The sequence below is a fragment of the Dermacentor andersoni genome, chromosome 6, assembly GCF_023375885.2.
Source record: "Dermacentor andersoni chromosome 6, qqDerAnde1_hic_scaffold, whole genome shotgun sequence".
Classification (NCBI taxonomy): domain Eukaryota; kingdom Metazoa; phylum Arthropoda; class Arachnida; order Ixodida; family Ixodidae; genus Dermacentor; species Dermacentor andersoni.
The window spans coordinates 37,423,433-37,450,303 of NC_092819.1; the positions used below are offsets into that span (position 1 = coordinate 37,423,433).

The 26,871-nt window shown below is 46.5% G+C and overlaps 1 protein-coding gene and 2 long non-coding RNA genes across 4 annotated transcripts; 2 read left to right on the forward strand and 1 right to left on the reverse strand.

Moving 5' to 3' along the window:
- The first annotated feature begins 13 nt into the window (after positions 1-13).
- LOC126521907 (uncharacterized) lies at positions 14-4,183 on the forward strand. Its single transcript, XR_011895149.1, has 2 exons — positions 14-2,505; positions 3,370-4,183. It is a non-coding gene; the product is annotated as an uncharacterized lncRNA (long non-coding RNA).
- On the reverse strand, positions 3,804-17,610 carry LOC129382319 (uncharacterized). 2 transcript variants are annotated; one of them, XR_011895147.1, is made up of 4 exons: positions 17,280-17,610; positions 13,868-13,969; positions 4,231-4,444; positions 3,804-4,161 (listed from the first exon to the last, which is right to left on the reverse strand). It is a non-coding gene; the product is annotated as an uncharacterized lncRNA (long non-coding RNA). The 2 variants fall into 2 exon arrangements; XR_011895146.1 differs by lacking the exons at positions 13,868-13,969; positions 17,280-17,610 and adding an exon at positions 5,086-6,649.
- Positions 17,611-19,340: 1,730 nt separating this feature from the next.
- LOC129380084 (uncharacterized) lies at positions 19,341-26,365 on the forward strand. Its single transcript, XM_050170633.3, has 3 exons — positions 19,341-20,101; positions 23,812-23,993; positions 25,383-26,365. The coding sequence occupies exons 1-3, from the start codon at positions 19,805-19,807 to the stop codon at positions 26,233-26,235; spliced, it is 1,332 nt and encodes a 443-aa protein (XP_050026590.1). The 5' UTR covers positions 19,341-19,804; the 3' UTR covers positions 26,236-26,365.
- Positions 26,366-26,871: the final 506 nt, after the last annotated feature.

The window sequence follows — 26,871 nt, forward strand, 5'->3', positions numbered from 1 at the left end:
CCCCCCCGATTGTCGACTGCGACCAACCGGTTGGCCGCACAGTCGCACCGTCGCAGCGATCGCTGCGATTTTCCGTCGAAATTGCGCAGAGAGCTATCACGGAGCTATTTCGCCGGTTTGTTTTAGAAAATGCCGTCTCGCACAAAAGTGCAATGCGCGGATACGTGGATTGCCGAATTCGGTACGTACGGGAAGGGAGAATAAAAAACGTGTACTGCAGATTCCATTCTCCCGTTGCTATGCGTTTGTTGACATGCTACGCAGCAAATGAAGTGCATTTTCACGTTTGCTTCGTACGCCTTTGCGAGTTGTCAGTACTAGGAGGTGTTCGATCCCCACCAGACGACGAGGTCGTCACAATTTTCTTTTGTTCAGTAGCATGCAGAAATCGCGTTTACGGAGCAGCTTGAATGATTTCAACCTCGGTAAGGGCAAATTACAAGACATCAAAGTACCCGAAGTGTCAACATTGTGCTGAACGCGGTACCGTTCAGTTGCATTTTCTTGTCGGTTTTCAAGCGTGAATTTCCCTATGCATCTTGAAAGCTTATCTCACCTCTTATTAAATTTGACAGAGCAAAAGTGTAGGCTATCGTAATGAATTTGCTACGATAGCATTAAATCCGTGGCTTGAATAAAATATTACATGCACGTTAAGTTGCAACTTTTCTCTGGAGAATTTTTTTTCTTGCACAGAAACCAGTAAACATTGTCTATGTTGCGAACTTTGTATCCTTACTGCATCTGTATTGTTGCAAATGGGTCGCAATCCCCAAGGGTAGCGTTGGCCTGGCGGCCTGGGGCACAGCTGGAAGCATCCGAAGGTCCTGGCAAAGGATGAGTCGACTGCTTACAGAACAACTTGTTTATTCTAGCATCGCAAAAGAGCGGCCGTTCAGGTCGACCGAAGTGGAGAGACGGGAGACCACGTTACTCGACGGACGAAATCGGAGCCTCTCTCTTGGCGTCCGGGGGCAGCTGCTTTAATACTCTCGCCGCCGTATTCACTAACGCTCCTTTCCTTACTCGTAAAGGTGGCCTTTCGTAAGGAGAACTTAAGTTAAAGTGTGAGGAAAGGTTAAAGCGCCCTTCAAAAACCCACCTTACGACATTTTAAGGCCACCTTCCGAAAGGCGCCCTTATCTGAATAAGTGTGTGACATGGGGGTGAGGCTATGCACATTTTTGCGCTTTAATCTTCTGTGCGTATACGTAAAATTTATTCCTGCAATAAAATGCTAATAAAACTGAGCCCCAGCACTCCTACAAGCAAGCACCGCCAACTTTAGGCAGAAAGTTTGCCCGTTGTTGACTCAACTTTGTTTTCGGCTGGCCACTATGCAGCGTTGCCGGCGTGCCGTCACAACAACATGCTTAAGTATGCTTGCTGCTTTTCACGTTGTCCCTTTTTTTGTGTGTTTACTTCGCGAAGCCGGTCGGAGCTTTTTATTGTTTGGACTTTTTCTTTTCGTGTTTTTCTTTCTTGTGTTGTCTATTTTTGTGTAATAATAATTTCTTAACAAGAAAAATTCTAATGGAGGGGAAAAAAGAATAAATTTTAGCGAGGAAGAGCGAAGCGTCCTTATCGATCTGGTAAGCAAGTACAAGGACCTCGTCGAAAACAAACGGATGGACGGGGTGTCCTTGGACAAAAAAAAAAAAAAAAAAGACGTGGAAGGAGATCACGGACGAATACAACTGCCGGCCCAATGTTCGATTTCGCACCGAACCCCAACTGCGCAAATGTTGGGATAATCTAAAAGAAAAGTGAAGGAAAGGGAAGGCCGATGACATGAAGGAAGTGTTTACGACAAGTGAGCTCGTGTTCTCTCTGTTCCGTTTTCGCTACTCGCTACTTTTGCTTGAGTAAAGCTACATTTTGCTGATATTGAGGCTCCTTGGTGTATGCCTAAAGCGGCTTAGCCGCGTCAGCTCTGTCGCCGTGCCAGAATAAGTTGCTTCGGTGAAATGTGGCATGTGATTGTTCGCACCTTGCTTCGAGACTTATCATTTCTATTGTTGTAGATGTCGCGCTCTCGAACGCAAGCACGTACTTTTATAGCGTGCTCGCGTGGCCGTGGCTTAACGGCGTGTACCAAGCGCGTCTTTACATAAACGCGAGCTCGAGTCCACACTGGCCGTCGCCAAATTAGCTGCTGCCCGTAGACGGTGACGAGTCCACTGCCATTCACGCAAATATCGCAAAAGTAATGATTAAAGCATGTTCACGCTTAGCACGACGCTAGCCGTGTGCAGTTAATTCAGAAATGATTGGCCCATAATCAACGTCGTGGTGTCTTTTCAGGAGGTTGCAGTGCACCAGCGAGCCAACTGACGGACGAGTTGGAGCGAGTTGGAGCTGCCGCATCGCATATGTCGACGCGGGTGCACAACCCGTTCGACAGTGACCGTGGGCGCCACGTGTTTACTGTTGGATCGCAAGTCACCCCGAGTGTCGTCTCGCTGCTCCAACCGATGCAAGTGGAGTCGCTGGAACAGTCCGGTGGTATGCGAATTGCGAAGGCAGCTTTTTGGAAGCAAGTGCTTGATCGTACTGGGCGAGTCCAGATGAGCAAAGGAGTTGCACCAAAATCTCTCATTCAGAGAGGAAACCCTGTAAACATTTACAGCTTGAACATTTAGTGTTTACATTTAGCCAAACAAGTGGCTCACAACACTTGTATGTGCACTGTCCAAACATTTGACGTGTTGACAATGATTGCTCCCTGCTGGTAACTTCTGTTCATTAGTGCAGTGAAAATCATGAGGCTTGTACTTGAAATGCACATAAGTCTGCCACTAGTATAGTGCATGTGCTACTTGCTCTGCACTGTGCAAGTCCCCGTAGAAAACAGAGCTGTGACTAGTTGCAGGGCGTCATACATCGAGGCACTGTATTCGAGTCAACAAATGGGTGCACTATTGTTGGCAGCAGTGCCCTGAGCAAAGCAGTATCAATGCCACCAGCCAACGTTGCCTATCAGATAGTTAGCAAAAGAGCCAGCTTTTAAAACACCCCAGGAGTATGCCCCCATTCCTGCTGTGTGCTTTAAAGATTTCAACAGGGGTAGACAGTGAACTGCTTCCACTGATTGCCATTGTGCGAGTAAAAATCCAAAAGGAGAAAAAGCCAGCTAAACTAAATGGGCTGTAACATTAATAATTTATTGCATTTCATGAAGCACATACATATTCACTAATTCAGCCCAGTCCTTGATATTGTATACCAGACAAGGTATAGTGTCGCAAGTGCTTGTAGTTGCTCACTCGGATAATTGGAAGCAAAATTTATGTGTTCACACAGTCAGTCTTCATGCATATTGTTATCATATGTTGTGTTAAAAGCTAACAGTTGCAAATGTCTTCGCAGATAACTTATATCAGTGGGATTCGCCAGCAAGCCCTGTTGATGACAGCAGCCAGGACACACAAAATAGAGCAGCCACAGCTGAGATGACAGCAGGACCAGTCGACCCGCAGCCAGTTGCCCCGCAGCTGCCTTCCGCATTACCGTCTGCACCGTCAGAGGCTACCCCGCGAGGCTCGATTTCTGTTGTACAACGCAGAATGCTTGCAACGAAGAGGGCAGCCCTTGAAGAAGAGCTCAGTGCCCGTATTCAAGGCGTTGAAGAGGACAGCAAGCGGAAGAAGCGGGAGCACGTACTAAAGGTGAAACTAATGCTTGCGGAACATGCGCTTCACATGAAGCAATCGGAGCAGCTACACGAGCTGGAGTGTGCGACCACGAAAGCGAAGCTGGAGCTTCTCCAGCTGAAAATAGCTGCAGTGAAAAAAGGCAGTGAATAAAATGGGACAAAATCTTTTATTTTGTATATGCATTGTGTTTTGCTCTGCAACATTTTAGGAAAAATATTGCTGAATAATACGTGCTCGTGTTCTGAAGCCACTCGCTGAGTCAACGAGCTGTGGTCCTTGAGCTTGTGAAGCTGGGGAGGTTTGCTGAATGTTGCATGGGTCAGGAGGCAGTTCATCACTTTGACGGTTCCGGCCAAAGTTGTGTAGAGCTGCACACGCCGTGACGACAATGGCAGATGTTTTCGTTTCTATTTGTAATTTCATATCAAGGCATGGGAATCTTCTTTTCCAGATGCCGAAAGCCCTTTCGACGGTGTTCCGTGTCCGGATTTGAGACTTCTTATACCTGAATAAAAAGATGTTGCATATTTTCGTGTATTGCTCTATGTTACTGTCATCATGCAGTCATACACACCTGTACTCTGGGCTGTCTGTGCTTCCAGGATTTTTTATTGGTGTCATGAGGTATGGTCGGCAAGCATACCCCATGTCTCCAAGGAGTACGCCAGGTATAGTCCCCTCTTCATATCGAGCTCTTGCACTGCTCTTGCCAAAATTCTTCTGTCGTGTGCTGAGCCCGGCCAGCTTGCAACCAAATCAAAGAATTCAAGTTGAGGTCCTGTGATAGCCTGCAAACACGCCAAAAAAAGAATGAACATGATTTTTTTGCAACTGCTCTTTATTACCTGCAGATAATTTTTCAAGTTTATATGAAGAGTACCAGCAATGTCCTTGTTACAATAGCGGTCAAGTGCGTCTTAAATCTCGTATTTTAACAATAATGGATTACTATAAATTTCTGTTAGAGCAAATTGAGTGAAGCAGATATTTAGCTTTATGGAGCTCGCAACCTGATACACTCGCGAAGTCACGCACATTTTTGTTTATTCCCTGCTGCGTTTATTACCATTGTAATGGGAGGCCGACGTAGGGTAAAAAGCACAACAACGGTAACCACTACCATAGGGGAAATGCAGCCTTGACAAGCGTTAGCGACGGGAGCGCATTACTGTATTGGCCGTACTTCTGTCTGGAAGAATCTTTAGCGCAAGTCTGGCTGAGTAAACGGGAAAAAAAGCGACAGAGACACGTTTTTTGCGCAACTCTGGGTGAGTAAATAGAAAAAAATGAGAGAGAGACACTCTCGTCTTGGCCTCTTGTTTTTTTCTTTTTTTTCTTTTTGCCCTGTTCGCTCAACCTGAATTGGGCTAAAAACAAGGCAAGACCATGCTGTAAAGACTTCTAAAACTATAGCGCGTATTTCACTTACCTGCACATTGAATGAGAAATATCCCTTCCTGTTTCTGAATACTTCGGCGTCGTTTCCGCCTGGACTTTTGATACGCACGTGGGTGCAATCAATGCAACCACTTACCCTGGGAAACTTCGCCTTCTTATAAAACTGGTGCATAACTTCGTGCATTTTCCCCGCGTCTGGGAACTTGACAAGCGCAGGGAACAATGTTCCGGCAATCATTGTAGACACCCGCGTGACAACACGGGAAACAGTTGGCTGTGACACGTTAACCAGGTCTCCTGACACAACCTGAAAAGTTCACGCGCCGTAAAAACGAAGTGGCACGAGCAGTTGCAACAGCGGCGGCACAGGGCAACCACATCCGTCCGTGTTCTGATGCAGCGGCAACATGGACAGCAGCTCGAGCAGAGCTGCCTTGGAGAAACGGTATCTCGCTAAAAACTCCTGATCATTGAACACCTCCATGGGATTCTGGCGATCTCTAAGGTTCCGCTGCAACGGCTGCACAAAACTGTAGGCTTCGTTGTCCTCGATTTCTTCCGCACGGTTCACAAAATCGATGGACTGGTTGAAGCTGTCGTCGTAGCGCGCCACCATGTTGGAATGGATAAGGAGCCGTTAAGGCACCTCAGATGCTACCTTAAGGAGGCTCCCCCGTCGCGAACTTAAGTTGGGCTTAAGGGGGCCGCTGAGGGCAAGGTCTGTTCTTGAAACGCGTTAAGGAGCCGAAAAGGTAAGGAACACCAAAGATAAGGGTGAGGTTGGTTTCTGAATACGGCGGTCGGAGTCGAGGGCAAGAAGAAACGGCTCGGGATGAGGCGCACGTGACGGCGACGCACGGACACGTTGAGACGAGAAGTGACGCATCCGCCGGGCCGGCGCCGGTCAGACCTTCTCGCTTCAGAGTTGGGGAGCTCCTCTCCCCGGCTGCCGCGCTTTGACAAGCGTGGGCACCAACATGCACACACACACGCACACGCACACACGAAGACACGTGGCATCAAAACATGCCTGGACGTGCTTGGCGGGAGGCGTTGCGGCAGCGCTGAACGGGCCAAAATGTCCGCCGCTTCAAACGAAGCCCCGGCGTCCGTTGCATCCGCGCCGGCTATACCGCGCGTCGTAGGCGAAACGTAACAGTATTATCACTTGCTTTGAGAAGTACACTCTACAGCTAGTAGATTAAGTAAATTATTTGCTTGCTATAGTGGCACAGTGACAACGTACCGTTCTGCACCGTCATGTAAAACTCATACAACAATGCGAAAGGCAGGCAAACGGCCTGTTCTTGTGGGGATAAAACAGTATAAAACAACAAGATGAAGAAAAGTACATCAAAACTGTGCAGTGAAGTCAGCCAGTACAAGCAGTTCTTGCACGTTCACAGCTGATCAAGTGTGCAGAAACATTCATGCCTTACATGTTTCCAATAAGTTCGTGATCACATATATTAGTGTGTAAACCCATATAACGATATCTGCTGTGATTACTCTTTATAAGTAATGAAATACCATGCTACTTCCAAGAATATATCACCCGAGGATTTTACAACAAATTTCTACATTTCAACTATAAAGCTATATATATATATATATATATATATATATATATATATATATATATATTCAATAAAGGACCACAAACTGGGCTGTTTTGCAATAGCAAACTTATTCCAAATTTTACTTGCATGCATGCAAGAAAAAATATCTATAGACAGAAATATTGTTCTTCAATTTATTCACCTGCAACTGCGACTATAGCGTTCTGCTGCTAACACAAGGCGAGGAGTTGATTTGCCAGCCATGGAAGTCGCATTTCGATGGGAGTCATAGGTAAAAAAAAAAGCTCTTGCACTTAGATTCAGTTCATCCCCTTTTATTGAACCCTTAAACTTCAAAATACTATTGCATAGGGGGGCATGCTTATGCAAAATCTAACACCAATAGAAAGCAAAGAGCAGAATTGTAAAACAACCATCTTTCGTGATAATTCAAGTGTGTAAATATTCATTGCATCAATATGTATTGTTCAACAGCACTGCACAAATAAGCATAATCAGTTATAGCAAGTACTCTGTCAGGAATTTGGTTCTAGAGATGTATAAATGACAAGGCATGAATGCTCACACTACGTCGCACACATAGCACAAAAAAAAACTTTTTCAAGAGTTGTCCCTTCTGGCAGATATGAGTGGGCCATAAGCAGCAGAAACATTATTGCAGGACATTGTGTAATACCGCTTATGGAAGAATGATGAGAGTGAAGAGGATTTTAACAGCAGTACCTCATGCTACTCTAAAAAGAGGAACGATGAGCAAAAACATTTCTGGTAGAGCACTTAAACAGTAACTTTCTGAAAGACAGAAAATTCCAGGTGACAGTTGGAGGTACATTTGGCCCACCCTCACCAACAACACAGGCATACTGCAACAAACACTACAGCCTATGGTGTATTACAGTCAAAGGGAAAGCTATCTTATACAGAAATCAAGAATGATGCAACAAGACCTCGACAACACTGCAGACTTTCTTGGCCACTCTGGCCTCTCTCTTTCTAACAAGTCGGCTTACATCGACGTCGGAAAGGAGACTAGAATCAAGAACTACTCCAGATTGCACATTGTGTTCCCAATAGCTGGAGAAACATACCCGCAAGACAACATCCATAAATCCTCAGCTAGTGTAAGACCATGACAGCAGAGTCAGCATGTGGCTGAAAAAATTATGCCATGCCTGGACGCAAATTCTACACCTGGCGAAAAGAATGATCTTGAAATCATGGGGGGTGGACAAGAGGATACTATGGAAAATCGCAGATGCTTTGCTTGTGTCCAAGGTATGGTACGGTATGAATTGCCAGCAGCCCACAAAAAAGATAACTCATCGAATACTGGCATCGGGTAACAACAGGTATTTCCGACTTTACCATGCTTGAAGGCCTATATGAGAAAGAGCAAACGAACAAGCACCTAGACAGAGTAAAGTTGCAGCCTGCAGCACAAGTTCTTTGCCTCAAGAGCTCAGAACCTGGTTCCAAGATACTATGCCAGCTTGCATATAAGATGCTACCCCTCCTTTCAGAAACAACCTCGGAAGCACCTGAACTTGAAACACAACAGGCCCATACCGTGAAATATGGGGGCAAACAATTAGGCCAGGAGACTATGCTACTGCCAAACACACAGAGGAGATTGCTAATCATGAATATGCAAGCAAACATTAGGCACACATAGTACACTGATGTGGCAATAGCAGTCTAATAGTAGTATGACACTACATAAAACTAAACCCCCTATAAGTGTGTACCATTCCAGGTCATCCTACACCTAGAAAAGCTGAACTGAAAGCAATCAAAGCAGCACTTGTAGTGCAGATTACACCCTGCACAACACCCTACATGTATTCACCAGAAACTGTCTGGGCCAGCACATCACACAAGATTGTCAGGAAAATCAGGAGGTTGACACGTGACTTGTAAGCACATGGCCAGAAATTAAATTACAGGATACATAGCCATGCAGATGTTCCAGGACACAAGCGGGCTTATAAGCCCGACATAATAACTGAAAACTGGATGAATTTGTGTTTACTCATTATTAACTAAAGCGCAGCAGATAGAGAACGGACAACAGCGAAGCACTCTTTGTGTTCCCTTCATTCTTGTCCATCGTATTCCTGTTGCACTATAGTTAACGAATTCATGAGGCTGCACAGGAAAAGGAAGATACCTCCGCCCAAGGGCCCGATTTCACATCCAAATCGGTGCGTGCACATGCATGCACACGCACACACAAATGTTGCAAAGGTGCATAGCATGAAGCAGTATCAAAAGGATGACGCAAAAGATGGATGAGAATCAACTTTCAACTAAGGTTCATTGCAAAAATGTGTCGAGTTATACAAATTAAAAAAAAAGACATCCCTGAAGGCTAGGTAAAAATTTGTGTTTGATGCAGCCAAACATAAATAAAAATGCTACAGAAAGAAAATACAGAAGAATTCCAAGTGCAGGAAAAAATCATTATAATTGCCAGTCCTGCATGCCAGCACCTTTCAAGAAACACTGTTCTTATTCCAATAAACAGGCTGACAGCTTGCTTATGCAAGCACACTGTTCCAGTTCCATGGCATTGGAAAAAAAATAGTTTCTGGGAAGGTAGCTACATGCGCACTTGGTGATCACAATGTTATTTTTCCCTGAACTTGTATATTCATGTGTATTTTCAGCCTTTCCAGTTTTTATGATTGGGTTCATCAAGCACTAGTTTTTATCAGGTGTTATTGCTGTACTACTTTCTGGTAACCTTTATAAACCTCTGCATTTTCACAATAAACCCTTTATTTAGAAGTTAGCGTACCCTGTTCTTACTGCTTCACACCATACATTCTTGCTACATTGGCCAAATAAAAGATTTTATAAGGTACACAGAAGCATCATAAGGGCCACTAAAGTGACTTGATGCAATCTAAAAAAAGTAAGGAATAGCCTGGCTGCAAACTGCACCAGAGAACACATACGACGAACAAGAAAACCGAGATGATCTAACAACCAAAAGTTTAATTTACACACCGAGTAGATGCTCGCTGACAAGCAATAGACCGAACATACACAAAAAGGAGAAGCAAAAATTCATGTGCGTTTCCTGACAGGAAATGCATCCATTTCTAACGGAGGCCGTGCTGACAAGATTCTCCCAGCGTTTTTAGATTAACAGGTTCCGTAATTTCTCTAGGCAGTCGATCTGCACGGAATGCAAGCTTCTTCCTCTACTATGCACGCTCAGATGTGGAGAGTGCATTGTAGAGGAAGAAGCTAGCATTCTGTGGAGATCCGCTGCCTAGAGAAATTATGGATGCTGTAGATGCAAATACACTGGGAGAATCTTGTCAGCATGGCCTCTGTTACACTTTCAGAGATGGATGCATTCTCTGTTGGGATCTGTATGGACACACATCAGTTTTTGCTTCTGCTTTTTGTGTAACTTCGATTTATTGCTTGTCAACCAGCATTTACTCGGCATGTTCAATAAACTTTCATTTGTTAGTACGCCTTGGTCTCTAGCAGAAAGGCGTTCATTCTTTTTACAGTGAAGCTGTATATGCCTAGGCAAAACACTCATGGTCCGATCCCAAAAACCCTTAGTGTAGGGCTATGAGCCGTTGTTTAGGGGGGGGTGTGAGCCATTGCATTCGTCTTGCATGAGGGACGGAGAAATTTCTTGTTGGGTCGACAGAGAAATGCTGATGCATTTCAAGCATACATTTATCTACATATTATTGCAGGGAAGGGACGCCGAGGGGGACGAGGTTAAGGCAAGATCGTGATGTCATTATTATCTCGCGGCAAAGGTGTAGTGGGCCATTGGATAGACCGATAGTGACGTCGTTTCTCTCTAGCAGTAGAGCGCGCGTGCAGCAGTCTCTCTTCGACTTCCGAATAGGTTCAAAAATGTGTCTCTGTATTTAATTAAATGAAATGTGCATCCCCGGTGTGTCACTTGGGAACTACAGTGCATAACCGAGTCATAAACGTTATGATTAACGCATTGCAAAACCCAAATGCGTAACATAATTAAGAAAGACTTTGATGGATCCGCTGCATTACCACAATGAACCACTCATTGCACTTTCCATGATGGTTATCTTGCAAAGTGCGATGTGCGGCATTCCAAATGAAGAATGTGATAAAGCCAAGCCAAACGTGTTCATAACCTTATTAAGAAACACAGACATAACCAATGATATAGAAAGACTTGAATAAACCATTGGAATTAACCCAGTGATAAACACCGGGGCTGCACATTTCAGCTTCGCTGGTTTACCATGTGTACAGTGTGCATAGGTTGTAATTTTTTCTGTTATTCTTTGTTAAGTCTTGTATAATGTTGTGCCAGTAAAACACGTTGGGCTAGTTGGTGCAATGAATTGGTACTGCTTTTTTGCTGTCTTTTTTCTTAATGTTGTGCCCTTCTTCCTTTTGTAACAACTTTTTTATTCCCCCTCGCATAATACTCGAACCTTGCAGGCTGCGAGATATATAAATAAATAAGTACATAAACACGTCATTCATTCGTCTGCATACACCTCGCACCATTCCTTGCTCAACAAACGTCACTGTGTTGATGTTTCGCAGCGTGCGTCTACATTAACTGCCGTTTCCGTTTTGGTATAGTTTGTGAACAGTATAATGCATAAAGATTACATGGCATTAAGGTTATGACCTATGCAGTGCATGAGCAAACCTTGCAAAAGATGACATGTTGGATTGTTGAAAATAAGACAAATTGTATATATCGCAGTTACTTTACCAACATTTAATTGACCACTTGACAAAAACTTCACTTCGCATAGATTCCAATAGTTTTTTTTTGGTACTTATTATTGTAGTCGTTACTGCATGGGCACATTGTAGATTTGAAAACAAAGTTAAATAAATTTGCTTGTTGCATTATAACAATGTGCGTAGATCACTGCGATTGTAACACCAGAACTTTATACAAACATGCACACTATAGGATGCAGACAAATGCTCAGGACAAACTCCAGAATGTTTGCATCCTGATACTTATGAAAGTGAACAGTTTCATTCCATGGCTGTCAATGAGAGGGAGAAAGAAAACATAATTGTGTTCGTGGAACAAAAGCGCATTGATGAGCTTAGAGATATAATCATTGCTTAACACTTTCGAAATGAATAATTATAGCTTGCTATCGACATTGAAGCAGCCTTTCGACAGCAAGAAAAGGAATCAGTTTTTCCAGCTCTGAACATTGTATTGCAGGAAATGAAAGCAGGCATAAAATTCTGCCAATATAATCTGTTTAGGAAATCCAAATTGGAATAAACATTGAGACTTGCATTTGTACTTTCTCTGGCTGAGCAATCTGGTTTGAAATGACTCCCATAAGCATGTCGTAACAATGTTGATCTAATAAAGGTTAAATGCATGACTAGCTTAAGAAATCTGGATGATTGCTAAAATTACAGCAAAGAAACGAATATTTAATAACATTAATAATATAATAATAATATTTATTTCCATAATACAGGCTAACCGTGAGCGGCGTGCGAGGCTGAGCAGAAAACTGAAAAATTCTGCGGCAAGTGCGCCTGCCGTGGGCCTTCGATCCTGCATTATGAATAGCACGTATTGATATGGTCTTCTTCTGAAAAGTTCCGAGTATACTACCAGCGCGAGACACAGGACAACAAAGTGGACGAGAAGCGTGTCCTTTAGAATGCTATGTTACAACTTACAGGTTTCTACAAAAGTGACGGTAACTGCTCGAAACATTTGATGCGACGGCTTTTGCGCCTTTAGAAATATTTAGAAGGCTCCCATATATATATTCGCAGCGCAAGCACGGCGATGGACGAACCAGGCTAGCGCTAAGGTTGAATTTCACAACACAATTTTCATTCCACGTCTTAATCACACAAATCATTTGAGGCTTCGTTCAGGGGCACACGCGGGCTTTGGGGTTGGTGCCTCTTGTTTCGTTTGGCGTAAGAATATGGCTAGGAGCAGGCACCACACATACGCAATCACGGGCAATATACACGCATCATTTATCCAGAAGCTGACGCCGAGCACGGGCAGCGCGAGGATCTTGTTGGGCTGACACAACGACTTCGTGGCAGCCTAATTCCGAATACTGCATATGCGGTGAGGATAGCTATACGAACGTGTCGATAGGTCATCTTGTAGAGTGTTGTAGCGCAGGCAGAACGAAATGGTCATAGAAGGCAGATGAGACAACACACAGCGCTGAACCACCTGCTAACAGCTGTTTACGTGCGCCATGTCGCACTGAACTACAGAAACCGCCGTCACGCACTCCAAGACAAATCTTAACTAACGTTTTTAAATTAGTAAACGTACATATTATGTGCTTCTAATCAAGAAGAGTCAATAATATTATAATGTAACCGTTTTATTCATTACAACAAAAGAATTATGCAGCGTGTGTCACGAAACCTGGCAGTAAGCAGCCCTGGGCGCCGCACCAGTCGCATTGTTGAAATCGCAATCATGTGAAATGAGCCCTCTAAGAATCCCATTGCGACGCGTGCGACTGCACCGATTTTCGTCGTTCCAGTCGCAGCATGTGAAACAGCCTTGACACAAAGGCGTGAGTGAAAGACAGTAAGGCGCAACACAGCAGCTCGGTGGCTACTTAATAGATGCATCTGGGAAGAAGAGTAGGCAGCTCTCGTTACCGCTGTTCGCGTCTGACTGCCACGTGTGTGTGGCCATGGCTCCAAACAGGGTGACAAATAAAAAAAACGTTGAATAGTAAACTGTGGAGAATGTATGATAAGACTTCGTGGTCGCAAATTCTCTGTATAATGCCTAGAAAAGTTCACGAAGCAATAAGTCGGTGGGTCACGGGCACCGTATATTTTCTATATTTTATTGCAGGCCTCTCAATAGCACACACCTGCAAAACCTTTTTCGTATAGCACGTGCCCTGGAAAATCCTCAGAAAGCTAGCCAGGATTGTGAGACGCGGAATCCCAACATCCTGTGAATAATGCACAGTTTACCCCTCCAAGAGAGACAGTGATAAACGGGGTGGGAAATGCAGGGAGGTTAACCGGAACAGATCCCGTTTTGCTACCCTGCACTTGGGATAGGGAATGGGAAATAAAAGACGGAAAAGAAAAAGCGGAGACAAAAAAAGCAAATGCATGTAAAATAAATAGAGGAGGTTGGGAAAGTTTGTGAGAGCCATAGTCTCTCTAATAGGCCACTCGAACGCAAAAATTTCAAGAGTGCCTTGGCCGACTTACTGTGTGACGACAGCACAGGCCGGCGTTCCAGGACAGATCTTCTACGAAAGCGGCCGGTCTTCAAGACGGGCCAACGTGGTCACGAGTGACTGCCGGGCTGCGCTGTATGGGGGACAAAGGCCGAGAACTTGTTCAATAGTTTCCTCGCTGCCGCAGTGGTCACACGCAAAACTATCTTACCTTTTGATGCGGAAAGAAAAGAACTTTATTGTAAAAGTGACACCAAGCTGGCCACAGTCAAAATATTTAAAGACCCTAGCTGGTGGTGAAAAAGCACTACATGCCTCCACGCGCTGTGTTACCTCACCCAACGTTTGTCCGAAAACAAGAAAAATAAATTCCGACGTGCGGGTGCATTAGCTGTTCTGGCGCTGTTCTGCATTTTCTGTTGGGCGCTATCCTCTCACAAGGGCGTGCCTTACACAAGCAAATACGGTATCTTGCTTTCTCGTCTGATCTGGCTGTTCCTGTTTCGGTATGAGCGATGGATAATTGTTCACTCCGCGCAGCTTATGGGCTTGCTGGCATAGTTTTCACTTTAGTTGAGGCAAGACTAATGAGCCCGTGACAAGAACAGATTCAATTTGAAAGAAGAACGCAGAGCACTGGTTCCTTTTTGCTATTTGACCTCAACTAGTGGTTAACGTGTTTTCCATTTTATGTATTCTGGTTTATTCTTTCGGACCACTCTATTCTTGGCCAATCCTCCAGAAGGGTATGCGACATTTCCACATAGTGACATTTAACCTACTCGGTCCTCGGAGACCTGAACTCAACTTTTTACTTGTGATGACTTAGAATACCAGCTGTCAGCGCTTGCTGAGCGATTATTTTGTTACTATATGGCAAAGTTATCTTTCACGATGTTGGAATTGAGGTGACTAGCGCCAGGGCAACTTTAGCACCGTATGCTACTGAAAACTTTCACAAGAATCCTGAAGAGGACTTGACGGAGTAATTGCTGAATGATAATCCACTTAAATAAAGATTTGCCTACACGCGAAGCCATATCTTTCACAGCGTCGCGCTTTAAGTATACTATAACCTAAAACAAGTGGCATCGCTAAGCACACAAAGGTATGGGCACCCACGAAAATGCTTCGTGATTATTTGGCGTCCCTTTGCTAAGCGCCAACTCTATACTGTATAGTCAATTGCACAACACCGTCAAATGTAGAGACAATCTTCCGGCTAGCATAACGCCAACCATTGCAGCCCGTTTTCGTTTACACACAGCTTAATTTAGATTGACCTATTAATGGCCGAGACGTGTGTGTGTGTGTGTGTGTGTGTGTGTGTGTGTGTGTGTGTGTGTGTGTGTGTGTGTGTGTGTGTGTGTGTGTGTGTGTGTGTGCGTGTGTGCGTGCGTGCGTGCGTGCGTGCGTGCGTGCGTGCGTGCGTGCGTGAGTGAGTGTGTGTGTTATCAAAGCCAGACCGAACGAACGTGGACCTCAGTACAGCCCAGCGCAGAAGCCTGGATACTCCGTAGTACTACGGCGACATACTACAACGGAGACAAGTACCCTAAGAGTTCAAGCACTTTCGGTCTCAGTTCGGGCAGGTGTCTAAGGAAGAAAAGAGTAGGTGGTGTACTTTAATCTGGCAGCCGCACTTTCGACTCTAGTCACGCTATACCTGGCGGTGTGCCTCGGCGTAAATAAAGATGCTCCAGGCGTCTGCTTGAAAGCCGCGCTGCGGGTTAAGATATATTGCTATTTTTGTGATAAATGAAGCAATCTACCACAAAAATATAAAAATCTGCGCAGCCATGGTAAACACGTCACATTTCTTAGGTGGGCGCCTACGAATCGGGAATCGCATATCGTATAGGTGACCTGCGCTTAAAGAGTGCCTATCCTAAACAAAGGATGCCCACATGTTGGCTTGCAATACCTCGTTTCCCGTACATCTCGTAAAGAAACTTCGCATCTGTTTCTTGCATCCTTAAAATGCGCTCGTTGACTGGACCTCTTGTGACATGTCCCTACGACGCTGCAAGATACGCCCAGGTGGAGGAATCGCCAGCCGTTAATAATTCCTTTATGTGAATCGTTTTTGTGTCGGCTACGTCGGCTACGATATGTCGGCTACGAGATGTTGGCTATGTCGGCTACGAGATGTAATCTTGCTTATTTTCCATGCAGCACGTTTAACAGGAATTGTATCAAGCGCTGTTATCTGTCTGATGTACAGTGCCCCGCGATTGAAGCACGATACTCGGAGTGCGTGGCTGCCAGCCTTTATTTGTTATGTTTTTTTGCGCCACCTGTGGCCACTGGGAACACAGAGTTTGATGAATTTTTGTGTCACATCAGAACGAGAGCCTGTGTGAGGCATTTCGATTGCACTTTGTACCCCCAGCGATCACCTGTATAGCGCTCGCCGGTGGCGCTGAAAAGCTCATCCCGCCATGTGCTCCCGATATCCCCTTTCAATCGGTGAGCACCGCACACGTGTGTAACAGCCTCTTGTATCAACAAAAAGTGCTGCTCTCTATATTGCATGTGAGAAAATACGTGTGTCTAACATCCTGACCACAAAAAAAAAAAGAAGAAATCCATCACATCTATTCATTCTTTTCGCCTTTGGCTCGCACATCGCTGGGCCAACGCGCCAGGTATCGGCAACGCTCGGCGTTTACCGACGATAAGAAAAGATTGGAAACGAAGAAAGAGAATGGCGCAGAGATAATTCCCGTCGAGACGTGTTCATTTCCAAGGCGCAGTAAGGTTTCACGTCATGGAGCGCCAAAAAGTAGCGTATGAGAATATGGGAAACTGATAAAAGCCGGTCGGCGAGCGCGCAAGTTGTCGCGGCAAAGAAATATCAGAGTTGAAGATAAGCGAGAGAGTATATTACAGTACGGCCGCATAGAAAGGAACGGATCTCTGTCGCGGTCTAATTAAGATGCGCTGCTGGAAGTGCTGTACTTAGTACGCTGTAATTAACTCGCAGTCTGCTGGGCGTGCTCACCGCGCTTATAGCACATCACGGCAGCTGCGAAGAGGATCTCGCACAACGACGCGTCGATCAAGAAGGAAGCGTGACTGGTGTGCTGCAGTCTATCTGCAACCAATTTTAGGCCAACGTCCCCTTCAACGTCCCCAATTTTAGGCCAACGTCCCCAATTTAAGAACGCCCCCTTCACGCTGTCCCGACTACTCAAAAGAAGACTTAAGGCTTAGTAACGTGAAAGCATGTAAGTTGAGCAGTGCATTTTGGGAATGCAACGCCAACTTTGTTCAATTTCTTGGCGGCGAAGAATCAGCTGATGACCGAGTAGTCGGCTCCTGTGAAAACTCGCTTTAAAACGGCAGAAAGACTCGAAGAAATTATTTCGTTTGCTATAAAGTGCTAAACTGGCCCTGAAGGCGTACATTTGTTGGACTGAAGATAATTAGATAGCACTTGCCGTTTCGTTGCGTAACTCTGCATACAACACAGCTGGCAACCAGCACATCTGGAGGTGTAGTAGAGATGGCTGCAGGTACACTGTCGGTATCTTCGACTGGTCGCCTCCATCCCCCGAAGTAGCGTCGGGCAGATCCGGCGTTCTCCGAAATCAGCGGTGGAGGACGAGCGCGCAAGCCCAACGTGTGACTCGCTCTCCGAGCAGTCAATGCCAGATACGAAACCACGTGACTACTGCCGACGTCTCCACGTTTCGCCTATCCAGAGCTCTCGGCGCTGCCGGGAAAACCGGCGAACGCAGCGTGGAACGACCGCTCGTTGAGACGCCAGCCTGCAGTGGCCTAGGTTGCGTAGGTTACGCTGGACCGTCGCCAACATCAGCGACGCTGTGGTGTGATGACGTTGCGGGGAACGGTTCAATCTCGACGACTGCTCAGAGGACAGGGCTCGGAGCGCTTCAGAGCGCTCGAAGATAGAGGAGAGCGATCGAGAAGAACCAGCCGAACGCAGGGCGCGAACCCTGTTTCAACGTCACCTTCGAGATCGCGCCAGAGCGCTCAGACATGACCAGCCAATGGTGTCATTTGATTCCATATATCATTTTTAAAATTTCTTATTCAAAGTACCATACAGGGCTCTGTTTGACGCGCTAGCTAAGGAGGTCTGGTATAATACATTGGGAACGCAAAACAAAAACAAACAAACCTAGAACAAACTGCATGTAAGAATAAAGGCATCAATAAATATACAGACAAAACTGTAGGCATAAATTCACACATTTCAGGTGAGACTGCTATACAATATGCAAGAACTATCTGAAGATGCGTGCTAAAAAATGGCAAGCACGAGAACTACTAATATGGAAAAAGACAAGGAAATTTCCCACGGACAGTGCACATGGCTGTATCGTGTTTACCAACGCATATTAATGAACATTGCAGAAACACGCAAAGAAGAAACAATAAAATCTACTGATCTAAATCACCTCGTTACGTGTGTGGTCCAATGCTGGCGAAATTTTTGTTTATCAGATTCGGCGACGGTGACACCTCGGAGATCATTCCAGAGGCGAATGGCGCATTGAAAGTCACCGTCGTGCCGTAGATGCGAATTAAGCTTAGATTATTGTGTAATCTGCGTGACGTACAAGGTGGAAGAGGCAGACGTAAAGTAGAAAATCAGACAATGTAAACATAGCCTTCGTTTTAGTCTGTTATGTTAAACGAATGGAAACGTTATCGAAACGAAACGAGCGGGCCTGTTCTGTGCATATTCTTGATATGTAATTAGATAATTGTGGCAGGGTGACCAGATAGGAGCTGCATACTCAAACTATGGACGGACGAGTATTTCAAAAGTCAATTTGCGAACGTCATTCGGGCAGTTGCCCAAGTTACGGCGTAGGTATCCTAATGATCTGCAACTACTAGCGCAGACTGTGTTGGCGTGAGAAGAGCAAGAAAGGTTCGGTGATACAATAAATAACTACTAGGTACTAGATAAGACGTGCGATAGACGACTGTCATTAATGTGGTAGGAAAATTCGTAAATGGGCTGCCTACTGCAACACGACATAACTTTACGCTTACTTGAGCTAAGCAACATCAGCCTGGTGTTGCACCAGTTCGCTACTTGTTGGAGATGATTTTGTAGAAAACTGTGGTCAGCAGTACTGGAAATTGATTTTTGTACTTCGGTTCGATTGATCTTTTGTTCTGTTAATTAAGGGAGCGTACTCGTTCACCAACGTGCACAGTCTGTGTCTGAAATGGCACCAAATTTCATCGACTGACCTGCTGCAAAACGAAGGAAAAATTTAAGGTTATAAATTTATCCATATTCGTCGTTTATCTGCTTATAATTGCCTTCGTTGTAGTGCCTTATTACGTATTAGCTTGGTTGTGGCATCTGAGAAGGAGCGCGCTAGAGAAAGCGTGATGTGAAGTAATTTCTGCGTTAGTGTAGGCTATTGCTAATAGTGTATGCGTTATGTTCACGATATATATATATATATATATATATATATGAGGCATGCGGGAAGTCCAGCGCAAATTGTGCCACTGGGTGGCCGGCCGCGCCACATGAAGTTTACCAAGTCGCCCACCCCGTTGAAGTTTGCATGGAGCTTATAAAACTCGTGATCCCTGCTAACACTGCTGTTGCCAGCCGCAAAGCCTCGCAAGCGGAAACGAATAGGTGTTCTTGCCGTCTGTGCGCCTGCTGCTGAAGCGTAGCAGACGACACACACGACCTTCGCGTTTGGTGACACCACTCGCAGCGCTGTTGCGCCGTCGTGGCAGACGCGAAGAGCCCTTCGCTCGTCTTATCAGAGAATATCATGGAGGAACGAAACACTCTTTTCGCCAGGCATAGATTGCTTATCTTCATGCGGAGGGCGGACATCACGTGCGTACTCGCAACCGACGAGCGCGTATCGTTCGTCGACGTGGTGTCTCGCCGGAGGCGTAGCCAACGTTATTCGGCGCCTCACTTTGTTCGACTGAACCGGCGACGGAACGAGGGGGGATGCCCGGCTCCATGGCTTCCAGCAAAGGCGGCGCCGCGCCCTTTGGAGACATCGTCGAAGTGGTGCAGGGCGACCGCATCAGGCCGAAAGCCATCTACCGCGGCCGACGGTTCCGGCTTATGGCTGTGGACTCCACGCGTTATAGGTGGCGCTGTTCTGTGTCTAGCTGCTCGTCGCGACTCATGACCGACAAGTTCGGTGAGAAGCACGTGCTGTACAGCTTCAAGGAACACGATGAGGACGAACACCGCGCTGCCGAAGGAAGGAGACAATCCAATAAATCTTTCAGAAGTGAGGTAAGTGGGCAGGTTGAAGATCGAACCATATAAACTAACATGGTAAAGCCAAATAACTGTGAATGCTGGATATTTTTCGGCCATTGCGTAAAAAACTGTCGAGTTCTAGGACGACGTGATCAAAACATGAATATTTTTTTATACTGAATCGCTAAACGTTACCCTGCCGTTACCCTGCCTCTAAGCCAAACGAAACTATGTAGGACACTGCAGCATTTATGGTTGACGTCAGTGCTTCTCATTGCGGCATAGAATATGTGGGTGGCATACCTGACGACTAAGAATTCTATATCTACACGTGGCTCTGTCATCTGTGTTCGCCACAAGTACAGCGTTTCAGTGAGAAGAATATGCAGTGCTTCAATTAGCAAAAACTTCATCGTTCTTCATTCGAACAAAAGCGTTGGTTTCGTTTACTCGTACTAAGTTTCTCGAAGCAAATTTTTTGCTGAATGTTCAACATTTTGCATTCAATTTCTACCGTTAAGCTTCTTAAAAGAATGTCACACAGAAGCAAGAACCATTGCTCAGAATACCTAAAATGCTGTTATTGCCCAATCTATATTTGGCGACACTCATCATAGCAAGTGTTGAGACTTATTTACGCGCTCTATATAGTACATGATAAGACTGATCAGTTGTAAACATAAAGCACTCAATGCTGCGAATGTGCCACGCAGTACAAGTGAACCACACAGAACTATAAAGAAGGATAAGGTTCTTCAGCAAACCGCGGCAAATTGCAGAAAAATCCGCGTATCCTAATCATTACCAGTCTGTTTGAACGACTGCTAACAATATTTGGGTTTACTGTTTGTCCTCTTGAGACTCATCTTTGGGATCGCAAAACTCACATCTGACATGTGTCACCTTGAAGTCACCTTTGGCACCCGCCGTGGTTGCTCAGTGGCTATGGTGTTGGGCTGCTGAGCACGAGGTCGCGGGATCGAATCCCGGCGACGGCGGCCGCATTTCTATGGGGGCGAAATGCGAAAACGCCCGTGTGCTTAGATTTAGGTGCACGTTTAAGAACCCCAGGTGGTCGAAATTTCCGGAGTCCTCCACTACGGCGTGCCTCATAATCAGAAAGTGGTTTTGGCACGTAGAACCCTATATTTTTTTTAAGTCACCTTTGGCCACATGATCGGAAGCCAGTCTCCGAAAGCAGCATCAGACTTCACACTTGTGACGGGGGAGGGGGGAGGGTGATACCCAGAGTCGACGTTATTCGGGTCTTGGGCATGTTTGTCGAATTCAACGGCGGGAACCAAACTGCTCTCCGCAAGATGATCGCAAAGACGGACAACGCTTTCCGCCTCGTTCGCAGAATCGCAAACCGGCATCGAGGCAAGAAGGAAAGAAATCTTCTCAGGCTGATCAATGCTTTCGTACTTTGCCACCTCACGTACACGATTTCTATGCACAACTGGCTGAGAGCGGAGCGAGACAAGCTCCACGTTCTCATCCGCAAAGTAGTCAAGAGGGCTCTTGGGCTACCCATCAGGACCCATACCGAGGATCTCTTGAAGCTGGGGGTACATAACACCGCCGAGAAGATCGCCGAACCCCAAGAACGCGCGCAACTTACTCGCCTGACCACCACAGCGGCAGGTAAACGCATCCTCGAACAGCTGGGTTACCACCCTGCGGGATTCCCGATGGTCAGTACCCGATCTCTGGGTGCACTCGAGACAAGTTCGTAGTGGCCCCTGTGCCCCGAAACGTCCATCCCGTCCACAACGAGGGCAGATGCAAGGCCAGAGCAGCAGCCATCCTCAAATAGATCAAGCAACATGACATTAGCGCAAGCTTCGTCGACGCCGCGGAGTACAGCGACGGAAAGACATTTGCCGTCGTTGTGGTCGACTCGAGCGGCAAGATTTCCAATAGCGCCTCGATTCGCACTTCAGACCCCGGAGTCGCCAAGCAAGTCGTCATCGCCCTCGCCCTGCTAGATGGTCGTGGGTCCGAAATCTATAGTGATTCCAAAACGGCAATTAGGGCTTTTCATAAGGGTTGCATCGCCAAGGAAGCTGTTCGTCTTCTTAGCGGCTCGAGTCCATATGCTCTAACAAACCATTCAATTCACTGTTTTTCCGCTCACGTAGTATCGGTGGAATGTGCCCCCCCGAACCTCGATGAGTCTGCTCACGAGGCTGCGCGTGACCTCACCGACCGCGCTTCCTCTCTAAGGAGCACTGACTCCCCCCCTCTCTACGGTCACAGGGACGCTGCCGCTACTCACAACGAGATTATTAAATATTTCTACATGCCCAGAAGGGTCTTCCCGCCCCTCAACCCAAGTTGAATAGGGCGCAAGCCGGTTCGCTTCGGCTTTTACAGACCAGCACATATCCGTGTCTGTCCGCTCCCCACGAGGCTTACCCCGACATGTATCGCGACGACGCCTGCCCCTCCTGCGGGCAGACCTCCACTCTAGCTCACATGCTCTGGGAGTGCGGGTCGACATACCCCAAGTTCATCAAGGAGGTGTGGGACTCGCTTCTGCGTAGCCCGGCTCTAGAAAAGCAAATCATGTCTGTCCGGCGCGCCCGCGACCGGGCCGGTGGGCTAGACCTGCCGGTCCCGACGTGAGACTAGCCGGGCGTGCGACGACTTCGGGTCCTCGCCGGACCTGCAATAAAGTTTCTTCACTCACTCACTCACTCACTCACTCACTCACTCACTCACTCACTCACTCACTCACTCACTCACTCACTCACTCACTCACTCACTCACATTGCTGCAGGTCTTGTCTTTCTTTGTTGTTGCGCGTTTGCTTTCGTTCACACAATGTCCCTTAAGAGGAAGCTTAACTCGGGTGATCCTATCTAAATGCATGCAAAAGGATAATTCGTCTCTCTCGGCAACCACTGCAGCAAACTTAACGAGGTTTGTTACATTTAAAAGAAAAACTTAACATCTAGGCACAGGTGGTTTCGAATTTTGTATTTAGATCGTTCAATTTTATTAAATATTGTCTGAAATCTGAAATTTTATGAGAACTAAACTATCAAGTTTACAACTCTGTAACTCAGCAAGGAAATATGATATCACAATTTTGTGAATTGCACCTGATAGTACATCTAAAGCGGACAAAATTGGTATGCTACACATAAATCTAGAAAAAATCAGTAATATGGAAATACAGCTTCTGCAGAACCCCTGTACAGAACGTAACAAATTCACGTAATATATAAAGTGACACATACAATTTCTACGCGTTGCGTGATCTAATGGATGCCATTTACAGAACCGTGAGATTTGTTCTTGGTGCACAGTTATTTGTAAACTTCGTGCTTCTGTTTTTTTTTTTTCACATTTTCCAATTTTTGGAAATCTTTTTAACGAAATTCAGTTGTTGTTGTTGTGGTGGTAGTGGTGGTGGTGTGTGCGTGCGTGCGTGTGTGTGTATGCGTGCGTGCGTGCATGCGTGCGTGCGTGCGTGCGTGCGTGTGTGCGTGCGTGCGTGTGTGTGTATGCGTGCGTGCGTGCATGCGTGCGTGCGTGCGTGCGTGTGTGTGTGTGTGTGTGTGTGTGTGTGTGTGTGTGTGTGTGTGTGTGTGTGTGTGTGTGTGTGTGTGTGTGTGTGTGTGTGTGTGTGTGTGTGTGTGTGTGTGTGCTTACATGCGCGCGCAATCCTGCACCCTATGCATATTCTTGTCGTGTATACCGTGCGCAGTGGCGAGCTAGATCGCGTGTCCGTGCAGATAATGAAAAAGGTCGGCGATTTCCTCTACGTGCCGGAGAGGACTGTCGGAGACATCAAGTGCTGGCGCTGCCGGTACATCAGCTGCCCCGGACGGTGCCGCACCAGCCTCGACGGCGAGCAGCTGCTGCACGGGCCAACGGCACACACATGCCAGTCACTCTCCCGGGAAGAGCTAGCCAGGTGCGTTGCTCCAGTCCTCTGGATAAGGGCAAACGTTGAGCGACGCTAGGAATTAGCCTGAATAGTGGAAGTTTATGCACACACATGGTAAGAGCACAGTTCGTTCGTCTAATCTAAACGAGAATGAATAAGTTTTAAAACCCCTGATGCCAAAACACTTCCAGAAGGGAGCGGTGGATGAGGAACCTAGTCAGCGAGTGCGCGAGGCATGAGGTAAAGAAAGAAAAGAAAGGAAGCTTGTTATCGAAAGGCTTTTAAGGGATCGGCAACCCTGCGACAAGCTTCTTTCTACAAGCTTCCACCTTTGTAGCAGCAACAATTTATGTCTCGATCGCTCGCTTACAACTGCAGCTGACATCAGCAGTTGTACTGTTACCTCAAACTTCTTCAGGCGTGCAAGGGCCCGGATAACATATCCTGTGATACGTTTCCCCTACGACTCTCATATAACGCGTCGCCAATGGCCGTCAAAGAATGATTTAGTGTTGTGTATGGGATCCAAGAGCCGGTTTGGTTGATATCAACAATTTGCGTGTCCTGAACAATCTAAATGTTACAGCAACAAGCGAAACAAAATTGTGTCTACACCAGCGACATCCCTGTCTTTCGTTTATCCACCGCAGTGGGACTGCTTCAGATTCAAAGGGGTTTTATAATGATTGCCGGCTTCATCTTGGGTGCATCCGTATCGAAAGGTAAAATGCAATGGCTTCTAAAGACGATGAGCAAAGCGACAACAATGTGAAAGCAGGAGCCAACGTTTCGAGAAGTGGACTTGTTTTGCTCATCGTCTTAAATTTCCATCTCTCGCCTGCCCCGTGTTTTCAATGGCTTCTGAAGCGAGAAGAAAACTTTGGAGCATTCTGAGAGAATGCTGCTATCATTGCGCTGAAATGATAAGCACTAACCGTAATGATGCATTTTAGTAAAGGTATCCTGTTAGAGGGGCGCAGTATTCTTGACTATGCAGAAGGCAATATGGAATCCTGTAGTTGCACTGATTGTGAGGGCTTCAATTAAGAGAACGCCGTGTATGTGTATGAAACGCAGTAATTGTTATAGATTCGCACGACCAGCTATTATGGTGCGCTGAGGAGTTTGGACACACACGATAGACGGTACACAGGTTGACGGTTTAAAACAGACTGAGTAGCCAGAAACAAACCAAGGCCTGACCTATATAACGTTTGGCTACAAAACGACGCTGGCAGTAAGCTGAAATTAAGTTACTGGCCTACGCAACAGTAATGAGCAGTAAACGAATCACTTCAAAGGTTTCCTGTTTCGTATTCGTCTCTCTGATGGCCTGTCAGATGTCGCGAGCGTCATCGAGTTGCTGAGGGCTCCATGCCACTCGGACGCGAGGGGTAACATATCTCTCTTTTGCAGGCCGCCGCACGACCAACCTCTCTCGAGTCAAGACATGCCTGCAGATCTAAGCCAGGGTGTGAAAGGCACCGGCACAGGTGCTAGTGAACGCCAACAGGAGCAGCACGGAGACAATGCAGCCGAGCTTGCAGGATATTTGTCATTGCATAGCCCTGATGTTATCTTCTGTGAAGAGTATTCGCCTAGCCCTCCGGCATCGTCGCCAGCCGTTAATGTGAGTGCCACTAGATCGGATGGGGACAGCAGATCAGCCCACGAGACCGCCTCGAGGACCGCAGAAGTATCTGGAGTACCAGAGGAGGACGCAGGCCCATCACATCGTGTGCCGAGCCTATTCGGCAGTCAGAAACAGACCAGCGGACCAGGGAAACCTAGTGCGGCAGCCACGTGTGTCGAGGAAGCCGACATGGTTGAGTCATTTCACGATGGCAGCGATGATGACGCATCGGACGAGGACGAAGGACGCCCTAGAAGAGGTGACGACGAATACAACGAGGTCGAGGGGCATTTGCGTTCGCGCTTGAGATGCGGTGGTCAGACCATCGGGAGTCCCGCGAAATCCGTGCAAGCGCTGGAAATGATGTCCACCTCGTGCGCATGCGCCGAGCAGAAGCTCCGAGTAGCTGTTTATAAGCAGCTTTCCACCGTGCTAAGCATGGAGGCAAAGTTGCTGAGGGAACAGATGCGCAATGAGGTCCGCAGAGGCAGGCTGCTCGAAAACCAGATGAAGAAGGGCCCTCTGCGACAGAGTGATTGTGCACCAGGCGGTTGGGCCGCCGCTCCAGCAACTGACACAAAGGCGTATGTGAAAGACAGTAAGGCGCAACACAGCAGCTCGGTGGTCACTCAATGAGATGCATGTGGGAAGAGTTGGCAGCTCTCGTTACCGCTGTTCGCGTCTGACTGCCACGTGTGTGCGGCCATGGCTCTAAGCAGGGTGACAAAAAAAAACTGAATAATAAAGTGGGGAGAATGTATGGTAAGACTTCTTGGTCGCAAATTCTTTGTATAATGCCCAGAAAAATTCACGCAACAATAAGTCTGTGCGGCACGGACACCGTTCTTTGTTTTGTTTTTTTTGCAGGCCTATAAATAGCACACAGTCGCAAGACATTTCTCGTTCAGCACGTGCCCCAGACGGATCCTCGGAAAGCTAGCCACGATTGTGAAATGCGACCCGCCGTGGTTCCTCAGTGGCTGTGTCGTTGGGCTGCTGAGCACGAGGTCGCGGGATCGAATCCCGGCCACAGCGGCCGCATTTTGATGGCGGCGAAATGCGAAAACACCCGTGTACTTAGATTTAGGTGCACGTTAAAGAACCACAGGTGGTCGAAATTTCCGGAGTCCTCCTTACGGTGTGCCTCATAATCAGAAAGGTCCTTTGGCACGTAAAACCCCATAACTTTTTCATTGTGAGATGCGGAATCGCATTGTCCTGTGAATAATATGCAGTTTTCCCTGCCAAGAGAGACAGATAAACGGGGTGGGA